We start from the raw sequence: 26,512 nt of genomic DNA on the forward strand, positions 1-26,512 counted from the left end.
GGCACATGAGAAGCAACCGCACACTGATGTTTCTTTCCCTCTCTTTCTCCCTCCTTTCTCCATCTCTCTAAAGATAAATAAATGAAACCCTTAAAAAAAATTTTTTTTGGGGTGGGGGGAGAGGGAGAGAAACATCGATGTGTGAGAGAAACATCCACCAGTTACTTCTCACATGACCCCAACTGGAGACCTGATCTGCAACCCAGGCTTGTTGTGCCCTGACTGGGAATTGAACTGGCGGCCTTTCAGTTCGCAGGCCAGTGTTCAATCCACTGAGCTATACCAGACAGGGATGAATTTCTGCCTTTAATTTGCTCTCTTCAGCAGCAAAGAGCTTTCTCAGTTGGTGAGCTGGCACAGGGGTGGCTAGCACTTTGGCCCAGGCCTGGCATTCAGAGCCAGCCTACATAAAGAACAGCTATATCAAATAGAGTCAGCCCCTGATACTGGTTCTGTGGTCCAGTCCAGAGATTTTAAAAATCAGGAGTGACTGTAAGACACACTCCAGGGAACACCACCTTTTAATACAGACAAACGGAAAGAAGCCAATGTATAAAACATTTAGTAGGAATTAAAATAAACAGGACTTTATTACTGATGGGATATGGGTATAAAGAAGAAATATAGGCTCATACTCTAGTTTGTGGCTGTGAAACTAGGTACTCGACCATCATATAATTCACTGATATAGGGAGTAAATGTCGATTGGTTACTGTGTCTTCAGTATAATTCAGAGTTGTTTTTATATATTGATAGGTCTATACCTGCAACCCCCAGTAATGAGTGCATGATGATAATGTCCCTGTTGATAGGTTCTTATGGAAAAATAATCAAAATTGTTTACTACATATTTTTTATCTAAAGAATTCTGGTTTAAACCTGAAATTCAAGGCAGAGAGATGAATTACCCAGTCGTTATGAAACTCTTAGACATGAAGGAAAATGCTTCAATTTTAAATGTAAACAGTTCCCCATTTCAAAACCCACTAGGAAGACTGGTATTCTCAGTCTTCCCAGGTGAGGCAGTGTTTGTGGAGGAGATACTAACTGGCAATGCTACCTGGTGTAAAAGCACTAAAGCTGTCACATATCCCATAACTACTTATGGACCATCCTCAATACACTCCAACACCTAGGAGGTAAAGTTACATAAGAGTGTGTTATGTGCATACACGTGCAGAGTACATGGTAGGGAGATAATGGACAAATGGAAGTGTTCAGTAAAAGGAAACAAAGGACAAAGAGGACAAATAATTTTATAATTTTTTACATAAACAAAATTTTTAAATCCTTACCCAAGGACTGTTTTTTTAAAATTGCTTTTAGAGAGAGGAAGAAAGAGAGAGAAACATCGATTGGCTGCCTCATACCCATCAAGACCAGGGATCAGACCCACAGCCTAGCTACATGCCCTGATTGGGAATCAAACCTGTAACCAAATGGGACAATGCTCTAACTGAGCTACATTGGTCAGGACCTTTTTATGAAATTATATAATGTTCTTTGGTCATGTGTTTTGGGTTTGTAACATTTTATAGAGAGACTAATTGGAGTGGCTTTTGCTTAACTACTGACAAATCTTGAGAAAGAAAAATATATCACTTAAAACTCTCTTAGAACTGTTAAAAACACTGTGCAAGACTAGATGGGAGGGGAAATAAAAGTAAAATTTTTAAGTATGACACGTCAAGTATGTGGTCTGGAACTGAGAGAGGTCTGTTCTGGAGTTAGAATTTTGAGAACTGTTAATATAGTATAGACACTGTTTAAAGTCAGAAGAGGCCCTGGCTGGTGTAGCTCAGTAGATTAAGCACCGGCTGTGAACCAAAGGGTCACTAGTTTAATTCCCAGTCAGGGCACATGCCTGGGTTGCGGCCAGGTCCCCTGTAAGGGGGGCACAGGAGAGGCAACCACACATTGATGTTTCTCTCCCTTTCTTTCTCTCTAAAAATAATATTAAAAAAAAGAAGAAGAAGAGAAGAGATCTAGAGAGATTATAAAGCTATTAAGAGTTTCCAAGTCCTGTGTACTCCATGCCTTAGTTTCCATTTCTATTTGTCACTCCAGGTTCCAATTACTCTCCAATTCAAAAGACTGGTTTCACAGACACTATTAGTCTCTATTCTTGGCTCTCAGATCACTCTTCCTAAATCCAGGCTCAAATTATATCACTATCCTGCTCAGAAATTTTCTGGCTTCTTACCAACTACAGAATAGGATTTAAATTCCTTGGTCTGATAGTTCAGAAATAAGCCATTCCCCACAAGTAACTTACCCTTCTAAAATCCTCAAAGTAGTTTAATTGTGATGTCTACTACACTTAACACCTGCTTCTTCCAGGATAGTTACAAACGTTGACTTAACTCCCAGCAGGCCAAAAACTTGTTGCTTCTAGAATGCTGCCTTGTCTGTTGAAACTCACACAGCCATCTAGCATAGTGCCTTCTACAGAGTAAGGATTCAGAGGTTTAATGAATTTTATAAATTATAATAAAGCAAGGATGCAGAGAAATTGGAACCCTCATACATCACTGGTAGAAATATGAAATTGTGCCTTGGAAAATATTTGGTGGTTCCTCAGAAAGTTAAATATAGTTACATGATCTAACATTTCCACCCCTAGGTGTATATCTATCTATCTATCTATCTATCTATCTATCTAAGAGAAATGAAAACATATATTCACATAAAAATTTGTGAGTATTCATAACAGCTTCAGTCACAAAGCCATAAGATAAAACAACCCATCCATATGCCCACCAACAGATGAATACATAAACAAAATGTGGTATATCCATACAATGGAATATTATTCAGCTATAAAAAAGAATGAAGTACTGATACATGCTACCACATTGATGAACCTTGAAAACATTATGCTAAGTCAAAGAAGCCAGACACACAAAATGATACATATTATTATGATTCCATTTTATGAAATAGCCAATTCAGATACAAAACAGATTAGTGGTTGCCAGGGAAGAGGAAGTGTAATTGCTTAATGCATATGAGGTTTATGTTTGGGATAATGAAAAAGTTCTGGAACTAGATAGTGGTGGTGATGGCAAAATATTGTGAATGTATTTAAAGCCATCAAACTGTATACTTTAAAATGATTATGATGGTAAATCTTAAATTTTGTGTATTTTGCCACAATTAAATAACTATACATGTCAGAATTGCCTATATCTGAATACCTGATCTAACCATTCACAAACATTTGTCAAATAGTCAACCTTTGCAATACTTAGACTTAATGGGCACTTCACCTATGTCCTTGCAACCTCTGAGGTACTTCACAATATAGCCTAAGTTTATACTGCTAGGAGAGGATGTCCATGCCAAGGGCCTTATCTCAATCTCCTCTACTTTAGGTTCCCTTTACCACTCTACTTTGTGTTCTTGATCTCAATCACTCCCATTTTCCCCACAGAACAATATTGGCACCGTCTACTACTACTGGTAAGCACAACCTCTGTCTACTCTGTTTTTATGCAACTAACAAAAAAACCCACACCCACTTCTCCCCCAACTTCAAACAAAACTCATAGAGTCTCTATTTCCCTCTAAGGTATTTATGCTCATTTCTCTGTAGTCTTTCTTAAAACTTCTACAGAGAGCAGTGTACTCTTAGTGTCTTCACTTTCTCACTCCCTCATTTATTCCCCAATCCACAGAAAATTACTTCCTCCCCACATATATACAATAATTCAAAAGTTACCTCCATAACACCACCGAGGTTTTGGCTCTAATATAGATTACCAAAAAATAACCTATGGAACCCCTTCCCCCAATATGCAGTGTCTAATTTTTAAACACTCTTGTTTTGGCATATTATATAACTTTGAAAATTGGGACCGCTGAAGAGAAAACCAGGAGAGTATGGGGACCCAGAAGCTCAGCAAAAGTGTATTTCAAGAAAGTAGTAGTGATGACCTATAACACGTGCTATTAAATCAGATGGAAGACTGAGAACTGACCCCCGGTCTTTCAAAATGGAAGGGATTGTAGACTCCAAGGGCAAACAACTCCTTTGAGTGTTGTAGAACAGAGAAAATGAGTAGTAGCTAGAAGGAGACAAAGTCAAAAAGAAGTTTTCAGCCCTGGCTGGTGCAGCTCAGTGGACTGAGTGCCGACCTGAAAACCTAAAGGTTGCTGGTTCGATTTCCAACCAGAGGACATGCCTGGGTTGCAGGATAGGTCCCCAGCTGGCAGCATGTGAGAGGGAATCTATTGATGTATCTCTCACACATCAATGTGTCTCTCCCTATAAACCAGCAAAGACTGGCCTTCAATGGGTTTGTATACACTTCATTTATTGTAACAGCAGGGAAGGCAGAATATCTAGGTACTACTACAGTGAGAGCTTAGAATGTCTATTCCGATTGCTTCTATCTTCTCAATGAAGTAGAAACACAAGGTCTTCAGCTAAGAGTGAGGATGGGAGGGAGGGTGAAGGGAGGGAGCAGGTTGGAGAAGATAAGGGTATGAAATGAGAACTGGAGAGTAAATGAACTATTAGTAAGTATACTAGTTTAGCACAGTAAGGGCCCATACTTGTAAGTTATCATGAATTCAAAGTGAGAACAGCTAGCGTAGTTTTGCAGTTTAAACAATCTAGTCCATCATTATGTACTCTCTGAAGTCACTGGCTCTTTTCTCAAAGACCTGTACCCAATCCCCAAAACACCAATCTCAGTAAAATACAAACCTTGCTTACTCTATTCATCACCCATGAAGTTGACAGTGGTTGAAGAAACACACAGAATCATGCTTGTAAACATTTCTGTTAACAACAACAACAACAAACCCCTGACCAACACACACTCAAAGCTCAGAAACTTGTGGCTCACTACCCTGAAAGGCTTACACACTGTTTACATGTACCTGGGCCGATTCCATCTTACAATCCCTTCTCTTGGTTTCCCTGACATTACATCACTAGAGCAGGATTGCATCACGGAATAAAATTTTGAAATGTTTTAACGATACAGGCTGCCAATTTTATATGGATGTGTAGAACACTAAAAAAAGGACAATTCATATTTAAAAAAAAAAAAAAGAAAGAAAAGAAAAATTGCCACCTATACAATTGATAATAATCATGAGTGGCTTGGGACATGTTTGTCAGAGTGGTTAACAACTGCATTAAGGTACCCTGGTCCTCTCCCTGACCTGGGATTACTTCTTTTCCTTCTTAAAAAGGAAAAAGGAAAAAGATTTTATTTATTTTTAGAGAGGGAAGGGGGGGGGGAGAGAGAGAGAGAGAGAGAAACATCAATGTGCAGTTGCTGAGGGCCATGGCCTGCAACCCAGGCATGTGCCCTGACTGGGAATCGAACCTGCGATACTTTGGTTTGCAGCCCGCGCTCAATCCACTGAGCTATGCCAGCCAGAGGCATTACTTCTTTTCTTACTTTTTCTTTTGCTCTGTAAACATAACAGCTACTGGAAAGCTTAGTTTCTCTGGAATCTCTTGACCATCTCATTAATTTTGAAGCCATCAGTTCTCACCTCTGAGTGATGTAAATTCCTGCTTCATGAAGCATTATATTATACACATATCTATACTCAAGCACCCACCACATTGCATTACTTTTTTACATACTTATCTACAAACAGGGAGCACTTAGTAGGGATTAATAGCAAATTAGATAATCTCTTAGGACATGGGAATGCCCATTAAATATTAATTTAAGAGATGTTGACAATTATATCAATTAGTATCTCTTTTATCTTACTGTTCTTAAGAGCTCTTCTTGAACATTCCTATTCCTTAAATTGCAGAGCCCAAGACTGTAACTCCTACATATCTTCAGAGTCATTGTCCCTAATATTTCCTTTCCAAATCTCATGAACTGAAAAGTGAAAAGAATACCACTTTCACTTCCTCTTAAGAACTCAGTAACCCTACAAGAGTCTATACTCATTTCCTGTCTGTATAGCAGTTTCCCTTCTAAATCCTCAGTAAGGAAAACACTAGGGTTACCGGCTCGTTACTCAGTTTTTTGATTCTCACATTTGATAACTCAGCACACCAAGAGCCCAAAATCATTTTCCACCTTAGTATTTACTTTATCTTATTTATTTACTTAAAAAACTAAAAAACAAACAAAAAAACCCCCCTAAAAAAAGGATTTTACTTATTAATTTACAGAGAAAGGAACAGAGGGAGAAAGAGAGGGAGAGAAACATTGATCAGTTGCCTCTGGCACGCCCCCTACTGAGGATGTGGCCCACAACCCAGGCATGTGCCCTGACCAGGAATCAAACTTTCAGTTCGAAGGCTGACACTTAATCCACTGAGATACACCAGCAGGGCTATTTTATTTTTTAAAGATTGTATTTATTTTTTACAGACATGGGAAAAGGGAGAGAAACATTCACTGGTTGCAAACCCCAAACGGGGACCAAACTTACAACCCAGGCATGTGCCTTGACTGTGAAATCAAACCAGCAACCCCTGGCTTTGTAGGATGATGACACTCAACCAACTGAATCACACTAATCAGGCCTACCTTAGTATTTATTTTAATTTCACTAAAAAAATCCATAAAGGATATAAAACATGAGCAGCAATGACCAAAAAGGGAAATATGACACCTTTAAGATTTTTTCCAGTATAGCATTTTCCCAGTAAGGAAATATTAATACCACCATTACTATACTGAGAAGTGAAGCCTGCTATTACATGATTGGGGTCCAATAAACAGAAAAAGAATTCTCCTCTAGTACAAATTTGATGACAACAAACTTATTTGTCAAAAACTGTAACCAAAGATTTTATATATTATCATGCCCATAAGAAATATGCAAGCAATATGGAAGTGCTCTGAAATAATATAAAGTGCCACAGAAAACATTACCTTGAAATCACTCACCAATTCCTACTTTAAAGACCTGAGTCAAATCATGAGATACTACTTCACATCTGTGAACCTGGCAAAAACAAATTCTGTATTTATAAAGATGCAAAGCAACAAGGAATTCTCACATATTGCAGGTGGAAGTGTAAACCTGTACAACCACTTTAGGAAAGTTTGGCAAATACAAAGCTGAAGCTGTGAAACCTCTATGACCCGCCAATCTTCATCACACAAAACTCAAGACAAAATGCTCAGGCCTTTCTCCAGATAAATTTTAAAAGGTTGAGAACTACCACTTTTAAGATTGGGAGTAGATAAAAGGGAAATTCTTATTTAAGAGCATCTAAAAAAAAAAGATTAAAAAGGCATTCACTGAAGTTTTCCACATTATTAGTGGGGAAACTACCCTAAATAGAAGCAGTAACAAACAAGATCTTCTAGAAGGAACAAATTCGACAATTTTAAAAACCAGGGTCTTTTGACAAAAGAAACCATAGTTAGGTAGACTAAGCAGATAAAGAATTTGTCAGGTATTGAGAGTTCAGAGAATGAATGAAAAAGCATCCTTAACTTGGCAAACATACAAAAACTAAGTAAAGCTTAATCAAACCCACAAACCAAGGTCACACCAGAGGAAAAGCCTCTTAGGAAACTGGCCCACTAGCATGGCCATTGCCACAAGCTAACAAAAGGGACTCTAAACTGTCATTGCTTCCTTGCACCTCTCACTCCAGATGCAAGTCCCCAGTCAAGTGTATCTGAGTTGGCACAACTGCCAGAGGCTTAGGACAGAAAGCATATATATGTAAGATGTGTGTATCTGTGTATGCATACAAGGTATAGGCACACAGCCTTTCCAGTTTCCTCTTCCACTGAGATTCACAAAAAGGCAACTCTGGAACAGGGTTAAAACAGTAAACAGACAAAAGGAACAACAAAGGAGTAGAATATGCAACCCAAGAACCCTTCCAATTTTCCCATTAGTAATAAGCTTTAACTGTGTGCCTTCTTCTGCTTCATGTTCCAAAAAACATTTCCGGAAAGTAATTGCACAAAGTACAAAAAAAAAAGAAAAAAAAAATTTACATTGCCTTGGCTTGTGTGGCTCAGTGGACTGGCACCAGCCTATGAACAGAAAGGTCAGTGGTTCAATTCCCAGTCAGGGCACATGCCTGGGTTGTGGGCCAGGTCCCCCAGTTGGGGGCGTGTGAGGCAACCCATCCATGTAATGTCTCCCACACTGATGTTTCTCTCTCCCTTTCTCCCTCCCTTCCCCTCTCTCTAAAAGTAAATAAAATCTTTAAAAATAAAATAAAATTTGCCCTGGCTAGCGTAGCTCAGTGGATTGAGCGCGGGCTGTGAACCAAAGTGCCGCAGGTTCAATTCCCAGTCAGGGTACATGCCTGGGTTGCAGGCCATGACCCCCAGCAAACCACACATTGATGTTTCTTCCTCTCCTCCCTCTCCCTCTCCCTCTCTCCCTCCCCTCTTTAAAAAAAAAAAAAATACGTAAATAAAATTTATAATCCTTCTCAGATAATCTCCTTTCCAATATTTTGTCTTTCAAAATAACAAACGCTGCAACCATACCTAAAATTACTATCCCACTAGTAGAAACGGAATTCACTGAAATCCCAACAGTTTCAAATAAGAATAGTATCACACAAACACCCATTTACTACCTAATGCAATCTGACATTAAATTCTGCCTCTAAGATTCAGATAACTAAGTGGATTAGATTTATTCAAGTTTCTGAAACTAAGATTTTAGAACCAGAAAAAATGTTTTTATAGCATTTACTCTCTAAGTCACTGTATCAACTACACTACAAACAGGTTATTCGGTAGTAATATTTGCAGCTATATTGGCCCTGAAAGGCTCCAAATTCCCTATAAATATTAAGTAAACAGACTATTTGTCACATTTTAAAAACTAGTTTTTATAACTAACATTTAAGAGTAGTGCCTACTATATCACAAGATACACTTTACTTCATTTTACTTACAAGTATTTCTAAACACTTCTCAATAATAAACTTTTGCTTCCCATTCAAACATTATTTTACATTAGAAGAGCAGACTCTAGATCTAGCTGGCTCTGCCATTTACTAGCTGTGTGAGTTTCAGCAAATTACTTCACCTATTTTTGCCTCAAATTCTTATCTGTAATTTGAAAATTTTGGGGAAGTTGATGGTTAAATGAGTGAATATATGTAGTGCTAAAAATGCAGTTTCTGAGAAGAGAAAATTTCAGACAAGATAGGATGAGAAAACGATTCACTAGTAACCAAAACCAGTACACAAAACCAGTGTAAACACAGCATTCTTACCTCAATTTTTGTAATATAATAAATACATACTAGAGAGAGAAAAAGAATAGGAAACAAACTACCTGAAAATTTAATATTGAACGGGGGCAGGGGAATCCCCAAACGCACAGAATCACCTATTAAGTTACCTCTAGTAAAATCACCTCATGAAGTTACCTCTATGAAGTTAGGAGAATTACCTTCTCCTAATCGCTCCCCCACAAAATCAATCTCAATCTAAGCCTCTATATCCAACTACCAATTTACAGGAAATCAGGAAAACCCAGTCTGTGGGAAACTCGGCAGGACAAATGACCTGGGTTCTTTAACAAAGTGCAAAGAGGAACCCTGGCTGGTGTGGCTTAGTGGGTTGAGCCACTGATTGCTGGTCAGGGCCCATGCCTGGTTTGTGGGCATGCAAGAGGCAACTGACAGATATGTCAATGTTTCTCTCCCTCTCTTTCCCTTAAAAACAAAACACAAGAAATCCAACTATGAAATCTTTTTAAAAAGTGTAAGGAAAAAAGTGAGAAGAAACACAAACTAAGAGGCTTGAAAGAACATCGGTCAATTACAGTGTATGGGACCTAAATTATGATAAAAAAGAAAAAACCCCACACACACACACAACAAAAACCAAAACACTAGAAAAATCAACAGAAACATCTAAGAAAAACAAAACAAAAACTCCATGTGCAGGGATCTGTTTAGATTTCACTGGACTGGTAAAAGGATGTTCATTAAAAACAATTTCAATCCTGGCTGGTATAGCTCGGTGGATTGAGTGTGGGCCTGTGAACCAAAGGGTTAACGGTTCAATTCCCAGTCAGGGAACATGTCTGGGTTGCCGGCCAGGTCCCCAGTTGGCCAGGTCCCCAGTTGCGGGTACATAAGAGGAAACCACACATTGATGTTTCCCTCCCTCTCTTTGTCTCTTCCTTCCCCTCTCTCTGAAAGTGAATAAATAAAATCTCAAAACAAAACAAAACAACAATTTCAGGCAATTTAGCAATTATGAAGTGCTTGTTATTTTCAGGCATTGTTTTAAGAACACTACAAATATCATTTCATTTATTAACCACAATAACCCTTTAAGGTACTACTGTCCCTATTTATCAGGGGAAGAAACAGGCACTGAAACCTCATCTAAAACTCTCCCAAGGTCATAAAGCTGTAAGTGGCAATGCAGAGATTCAAACCCAGGCTATGAAGTTGGTGCCCTTAATTACCATATCATACTATCTCTATCTCTCTACATGATGTGATGGAAAGCACTTTGGAATCTGATAAAACTGCCGAAACTCCCATCTCTCTTTACGTTATATAAATTATTTAACTTTTCAGAACCTCTGTACACTCAGTTGCAAAAGGGTTAATGTTTAAAGTGTTTTAAGGAATGACAATATATATTAGACCGCATTACAGCCTCTAGTTTACAAAGCCCACAATAAATGGTTCTCACTACCCTTTCTGGTAAAACTAATGAAAAAGCAGAGCGAATGATTTCATAAACACATAGCAGAAACAGTGGAACAGCACTACCTTTTAATTAACTAACCAAAGATCACCCAAACCAACTTTTCAACATATTTATAAACTCCAAGAATAGCAATAGTTCAGAGAACAATATTTTGTACAATAAAATGTACACTTAAAATTAGAAACAGGAGTTTGCAATCTAAATGTATAGCCAAACTTATATAAAGTTGATTTAAAAAACAAAACAATACAAAACCAAACTTACTCCACACACACAGACCTATTGTTTGAAAGTTTACTAACACTTTGTTGATGCTGGTGATTCTCTAGCCTGATGTCTGCTTAGTATAAGGCAAAGTAGTTTTTATCATAGGAAAGGAAGGTAAATTTAATGAGTATGCTTAAAAACCAACTCCTTAAAAGACAGCCTTCTATGTTGTTATCCTGTGAATATTTTTGTGCTTATTTGTTAAACTACTAAGTTATTTGGTGGCAGAAATGTTCTAAGGTCACCCAGATATTCCTAGCGCCTAGCATGCAGAAATTGGCACCATAAAGCCTCTAGCATTTCATAAAAGGAGAATGATTGACAAGTTTTTAAAAAAATATTTTATTTATTTATTTTTAGAGAGAGGAGAAGGGAAGAAGGAAAGAAACATCAGTGTGTGGTTTGCCTCTCTTACGTCCCCATTCAGGACCTGGCCTGTAACCCAGGCATGTGCCCTGACTAGGAATTGAACTGGTGACCCTTTGGTTCGAAGCCTGCATTGCGCTCAATCCACTGAGCTACACCAGCCAGGCTGATTGACAAGTTTTGTCTAAGAAAATGAAAAATAATCTGCCCAAAAGATCAATTAAAGGCTGTTTGCTTTAGTAAAGGAAAATAACTATTAGGACCTTTCAAATATCTGCCTAGTGTATTTGAAATCACCTATACAAATTCAATTTACTTAACAATAGCAATATGTTACTTCTTTAGTTGAGCTATGCTTCCAGACAAAAGTTTAGCTCTGCTTACCGAACTGTTATTTCAAGGCTGACTAGTCAGTTTTGTTTTGGGCAGACTTCAGTGGGAAATAAAAATCAGAGTTTGGGTTAGACATGACTTGGACAGCTAGGTTCAGCAGAAACACGTATTAATTCCAGACAATAGGATTAATGGTCATTTACCTAAGCAAACCCAATTTTTTCCCCTGAGCTGAAAAACCATAAATACACCAAAATTAATTTTTTCCATGAACTACATTTCCAGTTGGGATAGTTTAAAATTCTGTGTGTGTCAAATTTTCAATAGTCTTATTTTCATGGTTCAAGGCAGCAGTAATAATGATTAATTAAGCAAATGACTTTTAGAAACAGATTGTTTAACTTTGAATACAGGCTCTATTATCCACTCGATGATGAGTCTTAGGACTTATTTTCCTCAACTATAAAATTAGGGGGTAAAACAATATTTACCTCATAGGAATAACAAATTAATAAATATAAAATACTTTGAGCAACACTCCCTGGCACATTAGAGTTACCACTATTATTAAGTGTATACAATTCAATCATAAAAGATATGCAACCTGAAGTCTGATTCAGAATTGTTTTATCTTTACCTGACCATTTAAAAATGAATTATAAGCACAAATGTACCCCAGATACTATTCCAAACTTATTAAAATGGTGGCATGTGACCTCCTCAGCCAAGCTTTTAAATAGCCACTGATGGAGAGAACTACGTATTTCAATTCATCCAAAATATAAAAGGCTTCACAGCACTTCCCCCCAAAATTTCAAGAGCTCTAAGATACTACCCAGAATCAACTGAAAGAATATTTGTATAAACATATAAAACCACTGAGTACCCTGAAAACAAACAACAAAAAAACCTACAGTAAAGTCTCATCTAAATTAATGTCCAGTACATAACGATGGCAAAAAAAACAGACTTGTAATTTCTATAAAGCACTTTAAATGTTTTTTTCTTGTTAAAACCACCAAAATAAGAACAACAAAAAAGTCCTAAAAGAACTGACAAAAACAAACTTTTGTGTAGAAAGAATGTAGGAAGGTAAACCCAAACTCATTCCCTAGGGAAGATGACAGTTTATTTTACTATTAATTGCAAAGTTCTCATTCACATTTTATTATCTTTTAGACAGATTGCAACTTGAAACTTAAGCACCTTCCCAAACACTGAAGTTAACTGTTTCTTGTTTCCATTCGATGCCTTTTTGTTTTTAGTTAGACTTCTGGATTTTATGGTTAAAAAAAAAAAAAGCAAACAAAAAGACAGTCTTGTTTAAAAGGGCAAAAAAATCAGGCTCTCCACAGCTGAAGTTTGTTTTCAGTTGTCTACACGTTTCTAATAAATGTCCCAACCTTAACAGCACGGATTCCCTTTCAAGTATTACACATAAAAGACTTTAGAAAGAGCCAGCAGTCCACCAAATTACAAATCTAAGTCTACTGAAGACTACCAGTCACTTTACTTTTGGATGGGGTTCTGTTACTAAACTATAACATAAATCACCCATGAACTCCGTTTTTCCCAAGCAATAAACACCTACGTTAAGAGCAAGTATTTCAACAAATATGACAAACCAACCTCGGAGCACAAAACTGGCTGATTAACACTACAGGATAATTTCAAAACTATAAGCAACTACAACAAACAAACCCCGCACCCACTCTTATGTAAACTTATGGAGTAAGCAAAGTTGTTTGGCCTCACCTTGCTTTTCACCTACCAAGGACTCTTCAAGATAAGACATCAGTTGCAAGAAGACCAAAAGATCAAAAGATTCAGTTGTTGTCCCCGTAAGCGGAACAACTAAAAATTTCAGACGGCTTAACGTATTTAAGTTACCGAAGCTCTGGGCACTTCCCCAAGCTACAGCCATTTTAGATTCAGCCTTTCTTTTGAATTTCACGGCGGGGGGGCGGGTGAGGAGTGAGAGGTGGATTTACAACAGAAATAAATTTTTCGTTATACTTCAAATTCTACCAGCCTTTTTTCGGGGGTGGGGGAGGTAGGTGGTGGATAGACGATCTAAATCAACGAAAAATGCCTCGCTACCAAGGAAAACCAGAACGCTGGGGGCTTAAAAGATTTTCCCCCTTCACATAACCCACGTTTGACTTACACAAATATTTCCTTAGATTTTCCTTCATTGGAAAAAAGCCGTTGGCTCTAACTTAAGAAGAAAAGGAGAAAAAAAGACCCCCCACGTAAACCAAGTCACTCAACCGCCAAGGCGAATTTCGCCTGGAGAGGAGCCAGAGAGCCGCAGGTGAGAGTCCCGACCCGCAGACCAAAGTTAAAGTAGGAGCACTCTGGCGGAGGACACGGCGACGCTCGCGCTGAAAGCGCTGCGCGCTGGGGGAGGTGCGTGGTGCGAACCACGAGACCCGTGGGCTCCACTCTCCTTCCCGGGACCTACCTACACCCAACCACCTGTGCTGAGAACCTCCTTTAACTTGTTTTAACAGCCGGCCGGCTAGGCACCGGGCGGAGTCCCGCACCCGCAAAACCCTAGATCTCCTATTACCCCATGGTCTGGAACTCCTACTCACCAGGCAGCAGCCGGGCTACGGCTAAGGACCAAATGCGGAGTCTGAAGATGCGTCCTCAGCTTCCAGATCCCGCAGAGGTGTAGAGCCCACAACCATAACAAAGCTCTTCCCAAAATGGCTGCCCGGCCCACAAGACCCAAGAGGGGAAGAGCGGGTGGTGGGGGAGGAGCGATGACCAGACCAACCCGCCCCCATTCGACCCCGCCTCACACACACCCACCCACTCCCACCGCCCACTGGGGACGCAAGCGCACGCGCCCTGTTCTGCTGACCCTGCCCTCGCCTTGCGCCGCCAACGTTCGGGCGCGAGAACGGCAGTTATTCCTCGCCCCGCCCCCCAGCTCCCTTTCCCCTCGGCTAGAGGCGGCGGCCATCCGAGTTTAGTACTCTCCTCATGCCCCAGCCCAACACTAGGGCCTGGAAGCCTGTCAGTGATTGGGTGGTGTGTATGTGTACCCGGTTTTCCCCGCCCCTTCGTTCTTTACCCTCCCACATCTCACCTCTGAGCAAGTACCCATCTCCAAATTACCTCTACAAGTACTAGCAAACCGGTTTCGTAGGACCAAGCGATTACCGACCCTTTCCCACCTTCTGCTCCTTCACGTGCGCGTGTCGCTAAGACTCCAGCCCCCAGCGGACCACACCACCGAGCTCTACAGGCCTGCGCGGTTGAGCCCAACGCACTACCCGCTGGGAGTAGTAGTTCTGCTAGACGGCTGGCGTCACGCCCCAGACTCAGCACAGTGCGGATTTCTGGCTTCACTTCCTGGCGGAGAAGACGTTCTCCGACCCAAAGTCTCATTGGGTATAGCACGACGGGAAGGGGCGGTGCTGCTATGACAGACAAAGAAGGAAATAAAAAGTGAAAGCCTATGCCGACTGCAAGAGATTACTGTTATGCAGAATTTGCTGTGAGCCCCTCCTGCACTGGAAGCTAAACCACATGATGTCCTGTGACCAGAAAGTTAAACTATCCAGATGGCGGAGGCATGGAGGAACTGGCCCCGTGGGCCCCTTGAGCTGTCCTCTTAAGAAGGCCGCTCAAATTGCTTGGTGCTGATCCCCTTTGATAGACTGTAAAATGGAGGCCCCGAGAAGTGAGCAGACTTGCCCAGGGTCACATAACCGATAAAAATTAAAGTGAAGGGGACGAATGATCTTTCTGAATCACCCCTAAAGTTCTTACCACCACACCTTTCATGGAGGTGAAAATCTTGCCTCTTGTGTTCGTTATTTCTTAATCAAGTTTCCAGGTCCTACCAAGAGGAAATAGACAGCTTTTAAAATTTATTTTCTTAAGTAGTATTAGTAATTTAAAACCCTAATACGCAGATGTGTCCCGTCGATCCTAGAAACCCTGTTGTTATGCAAACTAAAAGGTAAGTTTCAGAGGTGACAAATTGGCCAAGTCAAACTTAGCCTAGACTCTAAACCTTTCCTACCTTCTTCTACCATCACTCTGAGATTGTTTCAGGAGTTGCTCTTTACCTACCCGAACTGGCTGGGAAACCTAGAATAGAGAGAGGCGAAGATCGTCCAGCTACTTTACAGACTTCAAAAGTCGGGTTTCACTAGAATTAAGAGAATGGACCCAAGACGGAAAGGAAAGCCCAACATGGGAACCACTTTGCGCTGATCCAGTCCCCACCCGGAATCATTTTTTTTCGGCTGTCAGGAAGTTGGGGACTATCTAATCCTACTTGCCGGAAGTTCCTTTTCGGGAGTACCTGTTGTTCTGGTACCTCAGCTTTCCGTCTTCCCGCGCAACCCCCGCAAGTGAGTAGTGGGGCAGCTGTGAGAGGTGCAGGTTGAGAAGGGGGGCACTAAGAGTTGGCAGTAAGCCAGAGCTGCGGGCATTGTTGGGGAAAGTTTACCGTGGATCATTGTGTCCAGACCCCACATCCTTTCTCAGATGTAGCCGCTGAGGCTTGCAGTTTGCAACTTTTTCTTTTGGAGCAGTGTACACACTGAGCGTTTTCTCCTGAATTGAGCGGATTAGCCCTTGGATCTGTCCTTAATTCCCTCACCAGCTGGCCGTCCCCAGGTTTTAGGCTATCATTTATTCGCTTTAAGACCTGAGTTGGGAAGCATATATCACAGTGCGCAAGGAGTTCTGAAGGCGGAGGGAGCGCTGAGATTTTGAGTGGAGTGGTCCATAAGGCCCATACACTGGTGATTTTGAGCAAGGGTGTGCGTGGGCCCTGCAAATAAATGTGTGTCTGGGGGTCAGGAGGTATATGTGGTAGATTTTTTTTTAAAGATTTCATTTATTTATTTTTAGAGAGGGAAGGGAGGAAGAAAGAGAGAGAGAAACATCAATGTGTGATTGCTGGGGACCGTGGCCTGCAACCCAGGCATGTAAGCTGACTGGGGATGCTTTGGTTCACAGCCCACGCTCAATCCACTGAGCTATGCCAACCAGGGCTGTGTGGTAGATTTTAAGATTCACTCAGAGGCCCAGCATAACTTAACTTCTTATTTGCTTCCTATGTATAGAATGAAGACATTGACCAGTATACAGGAGTTCTCAGATCTGTGATCAAGAACTTAGCCCATTAAAATTGTTAGTGAAGTGGCAACTCTGGCTTTTGGATTTTTTTGACACCTCATTCTCCAGGTTAAGAATGGGATTCACATTTTCAGTCATGTACTGGTTGCTTATATTAGATAGGTTTCTTAACTATTCCCTCTTGTGTAAGGAGGAAATAATAGCTGATATTTTTTTAGTGCTTTCTCTGTGTCAGGGACAGTTCTCAGCTCTTTATGTGTATTAACTGATTTAGTTTTTACAACGACCCTGTGTAGTTATATAATCCTTATTTTTAAAGGTAAGTGAACTGCACCATAGCAAGATTATATAACTTGTCCAAAGTCATATAGCTAATAAGTGGCTGAGCCAGATTGATTCCAAATTCTGTGCTCTAGCTTAACAGGTTATACAGTCTCTCAGCACCAACCTGATGCGGTTCTTGTATTAAATGAGTTAATGCATGTAAAACATAAGCTGCACTGTGTGGTTGACAGCTGAATTGTATTACTATGTCATCATTTTGAGCTGTAAAGTCCTAAAATAGATAATTAAGTGGGGAGGGGAGAACAGATATGCTATGACCTTCTGTTTAAAGATGAGAAAATTGTCACTTCAAGGAAGCAATTTATCCAGGGCCACACAGCTGGGAAATGATGGAGGTACACACCCCCAACAGAGGACCTGGTCTGCAACCCAGGCATGTGCCCTGACTAGGAATCAAACTGGCAATTTCTCAGTTTGCAGGCCTGAGCTCAACCCACTGAGCCACACCAGCCAGGGCTGTGCATTACTCTTTTCAGAGAAGGAAAGGATCTGTTAACATGTTACTGAGTTTTTGAAAACATTAGTTAATGATTGTTCTCAAAGGAAACTTATATGGAAGAAATTCTCATTACTTTTTGAAGAAAATTAAGTGACATCTTATTTTGTACACAGCAACATGCTTCTGATTCAGCTCGCCCACTTAGCTGTAAAAACACATTAATCAGAACTACCTGGCATCCTCCTGAGCAAGACTTCATTTTGGGCCCAGTATGCTTCACTTCATCCAGAAGTTTTCTCAAGCATCTTCAAAGGTTGGTTTATTTAGCAAATATTTGAGCATTACTTGCCAGGCATGGTTTGGCTGGCAAATAGCAGTGAAAAAGAGGACAAAAAAATCCTATCCTCATATATTTAGGGGTGGGGATGGGGGTAAAACACAAAAAAGTAAAATATTTAATATGTCAAGTGGTAAGTGCTGTGGAGAACTATAAAGCAGAGAGGAAGGAAACTCATTGTCTACAACAGACTTGCGATTACACTTTTTATAAACAGGGTGGTCAGAAGTTAGGGAATGAGCCATGCAAGTAGCTCAGGGAAGAACAATCTAGATAAAAGGAAAAAGGAGGCCCCAAGATGGGATTATTCCTAGCATTTTGAGAAATTACCAACATTCTTAAATAACTGTTTCATTTTTCCTTCCATCTAACACTTCTTGAGTTACTGTTGATCTGTTGGTTGAAGTTTGGAATCTGCTCACTAAAGCACAGAATCAGCAGGGAAGGTTATTTGGCCATATAACATGAAAGGCACTAGGGACTCTTTTTTAAAAGCAAAGAAAAAATATGCCCTTGGCTCTCAAGTCTACTCAAACAAGTACACACAATTTTAATTCACTGTGAGAATTATAATGGAAGTGCACATAGGGCACTTGTAGGAGGATTAAACCAGGTGGGACAAAGTTTTAAGCTGAATTTGGAAAGACAAGTTCCCAGATAGTAAAGTAGTATGCCAGTATTCTAGGCAGAGACATGTAAAAAAACATGAAGCTATGAAAAGTGTCAAGTGTTCATAAAGCTAAATTGGAAGGTAGATTGCTTTTCTCTACATAAATAGAATACCTGCCCTGGCTGGTGTGGTTCCATGGATTGAGCACCAGCCAATGAACTGAGAGGTCACTGGTTCGATTCCCAGTCAGAGTACATGCCTGGGTTGTGGGCCAGGCCCCCGTTTGGTGTGTGAGAGGCAACCAATTGATGTATCTCTCACACATCAGATGTTTCTCTTTCTTTTTCCCTCTTTCTAAAAATAAATAAAAAATATTTTTAAAAGATTTTTTAAAAGATTTTATTTATTTTTAGTGAAGGAAGGGAGGGAGTTAGAGAGAGAGAGAGAGAAACATCAATGTGCGGTTGCTGGGGGTTATAGCCTGCAACCCAGGCACGTACCCTGGCTGAGAATCGAACCTGCGACACTTTGGTTCGCAGCCCGCGCTCAATCCACTGAGCTACGCCAGCCAGGGCTAAAAAGTATTTTTAAAAAAGAATTCCCAGTGATCAGTGCAACTGCTTTTGCAATTTATAAATAGGAGAGGCAGTTTAGAATATCAAAAATGAACATCTAGTCTTTACCTGTTCTTTGAGATATTTTTCTCATGGGATAAGATTAACGGTAAGCCAAAACATTAGTTTCTATTCAGTAGTTTCTTTTGCATTTTGTATAGCTCTTAATAGTCTTAGCCAGCAATAACATCACGATGTAGTCCAACCTTCCTGTAAAGTTCAGTGTGCTAACAGAAAGTAGATAATTTGTTTTCTTTTTTTTAATAATTATTTTCTTCCTTTTTTAAAGACATTTATTTATTTATTTGTTTTTAGAGAGGGAAGGGAGGGAGATATATATATATATAGAGAGAGAGAGAGACAGAGACAGAGACAGAGACAGAGACAGAGACATCAATGTGCGGTTGCTGGGGGTCATGGCCCGCAATCCAGACATGTACCCTGACTGGGAATCGAACCTGCGACACTTTGGTTCGCAGCCCGCGCTCAATCCACTGTAGATAATTTGTTTTCAATTAATTAATTTTTAAACCTTTTTAAAAAAGATTTTATTTATTTATTTTTAGAGAGAGGGGAAGAGAAGGAGAAAGAGGAGGAGAGAACTATCAATGTGTGGTTGCCTCTTGCACGCCCCATATTGGAGATCTGGCCCACAACCCAGGCATGTGCCCTGACTGGGAATTGAGCTGGCGACCCTCTGGTTCGCAGTCCATGCTCAATCCACTGAGTTACACCAGCCAGGGCAATAATTTGTTTTTATATTGTTTTATGTTAGAATTAACTAAGACATTAGTGATTTTTAAAAAAATATCTGTTTTTGTCTTCTGGTTCTATCTTCTCTGTAGATGCTGAAGTACCCTTTCATGGTCGGAGTAGGAGCCAGCAGGAGAAAAGAAATACTTTCTCTCAAGACATGTCTGCAGCAGAACTTTTCACCTTTGTTTCTAAGGCCTTTGCCCTTCTCATCCTTTCTAGTGCATATGAACAAGACACAATACTATCATACTTCTCCATGCAGCTTTAAGAAGAAGCAGCCAGTCCTTCCAGCCAGGCCACCAAAAACTATCATGTATCTGCCTGACAGCCCAAAGCCAGCATTATATGTATCTCTGGCGGGACTAATCCCCTTCTTTGCACCACCACTGATCATGCTGATGACAAAGACTTACATCCCCATGTTAGCTTTTACTCAGATGGCTTACGGAGCGAGTTTCCTATCTTTCTTGGGAGGGATCAGATGGGGTTTTGCTCTGCCAGAAGGTAGTCCAGCCAAACTAGACTTCCTCAATATAGCTGGTAGTACAGCTCCTGTTGTGTTTTCGTGGTTAGCCTTCCTTATTTCTGAAAGGCTCAGTGAAGCTATAGTCACAGTAATAATAGGTTTGGGGATAGCATTACACAATGAACTTTTTCTCTTGCCACATTATCCTAACTGGTTCAAAGCCCTGAGGATAGTAATCACTTTAGTCGCCTTTTTATCATTTGTAATCACTTTACTACTTAAAGATACTTATACAGAGAAAGGACCCAAGAGACTTGGTCAAGTAGAATAAGTATAAAACTACCCTGTAGATGATGTTAGCATGTTGGTTATAAGCCTTGTAAGTTGTTTTGCATCTCCTTTTTCTTCTACTACTGTGTAACTATTTCCCACCAGTGATAATTTATTCACATTTTTTTAATTTCTAGAAATCTTTATTTCAAAGGACCTATATGATCAACAGCATGAAAATCCTTAACAAGTCCTTTCCATGTCATATTAGGTTACAGTTCTCATGCAGTCTTATGAATTATATAGTTGTCCACTCATACATTTCAATGTTTTAATTATTTTGAAAATGTAAAATAAAAAAATGAAAAAAAAATCCCTTTTGCTAGAGCCTATGATCACTGAAAAAATATAGTCTCCTGTTTCAAGAGAATAACTTCAATCCATGAATGTCTGAAAATAATATGTGGTTCCAGGGTGGAGTTTTCATTTCAGTTGCCCCTGGTAACTACATTTGCAAGTTCATTTTACCTGGTATAACTTATATTAGCTGAAAGGATCTTTGGCTCTCAAGTCATTTGGGAGTAGTGTCACAAGGGCAAGTCATGTTTAAAAAGATAGATGCAGCCCCAGCTGGTATAGCTTAGTGGGTTGAGTGCGGGCTGCAAACCAAAGCATTGCAGATTCGATTCCCAGTCAGGGCACATGCCTGGGTTGTGGGCCAGGTCCCCAGTGGGGGCCACAGGAGAAGCAACCACACATTGATGTTTCTCTCTCTTTCTCCCTCCCTAGGAAGGGATCTTTTTAGAGACAGGATCTCTAAAAATAAATAAATTTTTTAAAGAAAAAAGATGGATACATTTTCCAGTTTTTATCAGGATATTTGACAGAGTATAGATGCAACTTACCAACAGAAAAACACCAGTGGGTCAAAATTATTTAAAGAATAAAGCCACTAATGCAAAAAGTTAGGAAAAGTCAAACTGAAGCCATCTTGATATTCCAATGAAAGGGGCTAACTGTCTTTACATGGTTTTTTTTTTTAATTGTTTATTCTATTACAGTCATCCTTATTTTTTTCCCTTATCCAGCCTACCCCTCTCTCTCACAGTCAATCCCCTCTCCATTGTCATGTTCATGAGTCATTCATTCATGTTCTTTGATTAATCTCTTTCCATTCCTTCTACTACTGCCTTCCTCTCTCCTCCCTTCCTATAGCTGTCAATCTGTTCCATGTTTCTATGTCTCTGGTTCTATTTTTTCATTTGATTCTAGTTATAAGTGAGGTCATATGGTATTTGTCTTTTGCTGACTGGTTTATTTCACTTAGCATAATAGTCTCCAGTTCCATCTGTGCTGTTGCAAAAGGTAGGAATTCTTTCTGCTGCATAGTATTCCATTGTGTAAATGTACCACAGTTTTTTAATCCACTCATCTACTGATGGGCACTTGGGCTGTTTCTAACACCTAGCTATTATAAATAGTGCTGCTATGAATATAGGGGTGCATAAGTTCTTCTGAATTGGTGTTTCAGGATTCTTAGGGTATATTCCCAGTAGTGGAATTGCTGGGTCATAAGGCAGTTCCATTTTTAATTTTTTGAGGAAATTCCATACTGTTTTCCACAGTGGCTGCACCAGTCTGCATTCCCACCAACAGTGCACTAGGGTTCCTTTTCCTCCACATCCTCACCAGCACTGGTTGGTTGTTGATTTGTTAATGACAGCCATTCTGACAGGTGTGAGGTGATATTTCATCGTGGTTTTAATTTGCATTTCTCTAAAGGCTAGTGATGTTGAGCATGGTTTTACATGTTAACTCACAGAAAGCTTTTTCAAAACAGCTAAAGCATTACCTTAGAATTCTAACTTGAAAATCTTGTCTCTTGAGATTCTTAGTAAAATAAAAAAGGAAAAACATTTTAACTAGTGTATGAAAAAGAATAGTGTAAGAATATAAATAAGGAAATAATATCACCTTGATGTTATCTTTGCTTAAGTATTCAAATATTAAATTTCATAAGTAGATTATGTACATATGATTTCTACTGTATTGATTCTTTTTTTTAGCAATCTTTTTTCCTTTTTTTTCCTGATAAGAATTGATTTTATTGATTATGCTATTACATTTGTCCCTTTTCCCCCCTTCCCTCCCCTCCACCCTGTACCCCCTCTCCCACCCACGTTCCCCCCGCTTTAGTTCACTTCCATGTGCAATTCTTATGAGTCCTTTAGCTTCTACCTTTCCCGTACTATTCTTGCCCTCCCCCTATCTATTTTCAACCTACATTCTATGCTACTTATTCTCTATACCTTTCCCCCCTCCCCTCCTCCCACCCCCCCCTGTTGCTAGCCCTCCATGTGCCCTCCATTTCTGTGGTTCTGTTCCTGTTCTAGTTGTTTACTTAGTTTCTTTTGGTTTTGCTTTAGGTGTAATTGTTAATAATTGTGAGTTTGCTGTCCTTTTACTATACATGTCTTTTTCTTTATCTTCTTTTCTTAGATAAGTCCCTTTAGCATTTCATAAAATAAGGGCTTAGTGATGATGAACTCCTTTAATTTGACCTTATCTGAAAAGCACTTTATCTTCCCTTCCATTCTAAATGACAGTTTTGCTGGATAGAGCAATCTGGGATGTAGGTCCTTGTCTTTCATGACTTGGAATATTTCTTTCCAGCCCCTTCTTGCCTGTAAGGTCTCTTTGGAGAAATCAGCTGACAGTCTGATGGGAACTCCTTTGTAGGTGACTGTCCCCTTATCTCTTGCTGCTTCTAGGATTCTCTCCTTCGTTTTTACCTTGGCTAATGTAATTATGATGTGCCTTGGTGTGTTTCTTCTTGGGTCCAACTTCTTTGGGGCTCTCTGAGCTTCTTGGATTTCTTGGAAGACTGTTTCCTTTGCCAGATTGGGGAAGTTCTCCTTTATTATTTGTTCAAATAACTTTTCCACTTGTTGCTCCTCCCCTTCTGGTACCCCTATAATTCGAATGTTGGAACGTTTAAAGGTGTCCTGGATGTTCCCAAGGCTCTCCTCGATTTTTTTTAATTCTTATTTCATCATGCTTTCCTGCTTGGTTGATTCTATCTTCCTTCTGGTCCACTGTATTGTTTTGAGACTCAGATTCCTTCCTTTCTCTATTGGCTCTCCTCCGCGTATCTTCCTGCATCTCTTTTATGGTAACCTGCATCCTTTCATCTAAATTGCGCCCAAAATCAACCAATTCCGTGAGCTTTCTAATCACCAGCATTTTGAACTGTGCATCTGATAGATTGGCTATTTCTTGGTCGCTCAAAAGGATGAGTCCTGGGGGACTGATCTGCTCTGTTGCACACGTCTTATGTCTTTCCCTGTCTCTCCCTTTTTTTTTTTTTTTTTTCGGTCTGGTCGCTCTTGTTAAGGTGGGGGGCGGAGCCTTAGGTGTTCACCGGGGCGGGGCGCCCCCGTCGCTAGATTGTGACGTTATATGTGGGGGGGTGGGGGGGCGGGGGCGGGAGGGAATCAATGGCGGCAGTTCAATTCTCCTGGGCCCAGACCTTTCCCCGGGCTCCTGGGCTGCGAGCTCTGCCCTGGTCCACAATCGCTGCCCCACTGGGTCCGGCAGCCGCAGCTTGCGTACTCAGGGTCCACCGCTGCGTTCCTGCGCCCCGATGGCTGTCGCGCCGATTCCGCGCCAAATTTCCCCCGACCTCCGTGCGCTGCCGACCCGCGCCAGCCCCGCGCCCGCTCGGCTCGTTGTCTCCTACCAGTCTGGATGTACAGGTCTACTTCAACTTCTTGGCTGTCCGGCTTCCATTCAGATGAATCCCCTGTCAGTTCTGGGTGTTATCCTGACTGTATTTTATTGTTGTTCTAATCTTGGTTGTGCGAGGAGGTACGGTGCGTCCACCTATTCCTCCATCTTGCCGGAAGTCCTACTGTATTGATTCTTGCTGTGCAAAGATGCGAGTCTAGACTGGTAACCTGTTTACTTTTTTACATACCTGTTATGGGTTGAAGTATGTGATGAAGTCCTAATCTCCAATATATAAGAATGTGACCTTATTTAGAGATAGGTCTTCACAGAGGTAGTATGGTTAAAATGAGGTCATAAGGGTAGGCTATAATGTAATATTACTGGTATTCTTATTACAAGGGAAAATTTAGAGATAAACATGCATATAGGGAGAATGCCATGTACACATGAAGGTGGCTATGTGAAGGAGAGAAGCCTGAATAGATCCCTCTCTCTTAGCCCACAGAAGGAACCAACTCTACCAACACCTTGAGTTCAGACTTCCAGCCTCTGCAACTAAGACAATAAATTTTGTTGTTTATATTTCTATAGTACTTTATTCCAGCAACCCTAAGCAAAATAATAATTTTATATATATAATACCATTGAGCTAGAACTTGTTCAGATCATTAAGAAGTTTACTAGTTAAAGACTGTGGCTAATACCAACACATGATCCTTCTTTATTAACATACAGAAAAGTTTACTACAGCCTGATAATAAAGGAAAGAAAACACAGTCTTCAGAAGATGTTCTTCCGAAAGAAAAGCAAAATCTCAGATGGAAAAGCAAAAATCAAAATACTTTATTGGTACATTCTTTTTAAAGCAATTTGTTATTACTTAGGAAATAGCATATTTACAATTACCTATCTTCAGAGATCATCTGGACAGCCCAAAGACTGTCTAGACATTACATTTCTGCCAGAGCAGTACATAATGCCTCCCTTCATGATGCCATTTCAGGTTGCCAGGTAATGATGAGAATTAAATTATAGGAACATTTGGTAAATCTCTTTTGAATCGGAATGCAGATTCTCTATAACCAGAAATATTAAAGGCATGTAGGCTTAAGTAGTCTACAAATTATCTTGACACTTCATTCCTTGACATTTTATGGATACCAACGAAGTATCTTGACCCTTCAGACTTTCAGAGCTTTCTGTTTGCATTACATAAACTTAATACAAGCATATGGTTAAGTTATGAAGAAAAATATCCTTGTGGGCCAATCCAAATATGTTTGACATGAAAGCTGAGTCTTTAATGCTTACCAAGAGTTTTCTATCTAAATAAGCTATTGATGCTTATAACAATATTCCCAGAGACTTTAGTAAAGAAAGGGGGAATCAGGAATATACTAATCAAATCCTGGAATCAGCTAGGTAAACCTAAATGTATGCAATATCTTTAACACAAATGCCTCCAATGGACCTACTAGTAGACATAAAAGTGATGATCATGTACGTGAATTTTCTTATCAGAACTAGAGAATAATTATTTAAAAAGATAGAGAACAATTCTTTAAAATGCTTCTCATGGGGGGAAATGAGAAGTTTTGAGAAGTAGTTTTGGATCAGAAGCCTTTCATCTTATACTTATGAGCCAGTGTCTGTAAGAATTTTCACAGGCATCTACAGTTCCATCTTCTCCAAGCCAGGCAGTAGCTTTGTAGTAAGCTCCTACTTAGGCTTGTCTAAGTACAAATAAGCTTCACAAAGCTTGATGATCTAATAAAATTCCATCTTCCCAAAGCCAAACAAATATTTTTGGTGATTACTTAGAAAACAGGGAAGAAATTTACTAGGTGCATACCATCTACTGTGCTCTATCACCCTGTTGCATAAAGACTATCACTAAGAACCTATTCTTAATTACCGAATTGCGTCCTCAATGTCAAGACAAAAACCATAAGTGAGCAAAAGCTTTTTTTATGCTGTTATCATAGGTCAAAACTTACATATAAATAAATAAATAGCTATATACATAGCTAGGTATTTCCCACAGGACTTTCCCAATATACCTGTTGCCAATAAAAAATTTGGGGCTACTCTCAAAAGAAAACTTGCAGGCAAGAAGAGGCTGGAAAAAAGCATTCGAAGTCATGAAGGGTAAGGACCTACACTCAAGATTACTCTTCAGCAAAGCTGTCATTTAAAATGGAAGGGCAGATAAAGTGCTT

The 26,512-nt window shown here is 39.9% G+C and overlaps 2 protein-coding genes across 8 annotated transcripts in view; one reads left to right on the forward strand and one right to left on the reverse strand.

Moving 5' to 3' along the window:
- GPBP1L1 (GC-rich promoter binding protein 1 like 1) overlaps positions 1 to 15,786 on the reverse strand; it is a 44,480-nt gene extending 28,694 nt beyond the window's left edge. Inside the window, exons 1-2 of one of the 6 annotated variants that reach the window (XM_045858670.1) lie at positions 15,711 to 15,786; positions 15,413 to 15,474 (exon numbers count right to left, since the gene is read on the reverse strand). The gene's annotated coding sequence lies outside the window, so the exon portion shown is untranslated. The other 5 variants (XM_045858668.1, XM_045858669.1, XM_045858667.1 and 2 more) reach the window with 5 other exon arrangements.
- Positions 15,494 to 21,411, forward strand: TMEM69 (transmembrane protein 69). 2 transcript variants are annotated; one of them, XM_045858673.1, is made up of 3 exons: positions 15,494 to 15,597; positions 17,685 to 17,824; positions 19,918 to 21,411. In XM_045858673.1, the coding sequence occupies exons 2-3, from the start codon at positions 17,783 to 17,785 to the stop codon at positions 20,623 to 20,625; spliced, it is 750 nt and encodes a 249-aa protein (XP_045714629.1). In that variant the 5' UTR covers positions 15,494 to 15,597; positions 17,685 to 17,782; the 3' UTR covers positions 20,626 to 21,411. The 2 variants fall into 2 exon arrangements, with proteins under 2 accessions (XP_045714629.1, XP_045714628.1); XM_045858672.1 differs by lacking the exon at positions 15,494 to 15,597 and adding an exon at positions 15,893 to 15,994.
- The last annotated feature ends 5,101 nt before the right edge of the window (positions 21,412 to 26,512 follow it).

Source organism: Phyllostomus hastatus, unplaced genomic scaffold (genome assembly GCF_019186645.2).
Source record: "Phyllostomus hastatus isolate PE091 unplaced genomic scaffold, TTU_PhHast_1.1 phas_scaffold_182, whole genome shotgun sequence".
In the NCBI taxonomy this organism is placed as follows: domain Eukaryota; kingdom Metazoa; phylum Chordata; class Mammalia; order Chiroptera; family Phyllostomidae; genus Phyllostomus; species Phyllostomus hastatus.

Coding starts and splice junctions, on each gene's coding strand:
- TMEM69 (XM_045858673.1), top strand. CDS start 17,783: ATGCTTCACTTCATCCAGAAGTTTTCTCAAGCATCTTCAAAG. Junction 17,825..19,917: donor TTTCTCAAGCATCTTCAAAG/GTTGGTTTATTT, acceptor TCTTCTCTGTAG/ATGCTGAAGTACCCTTTCAT.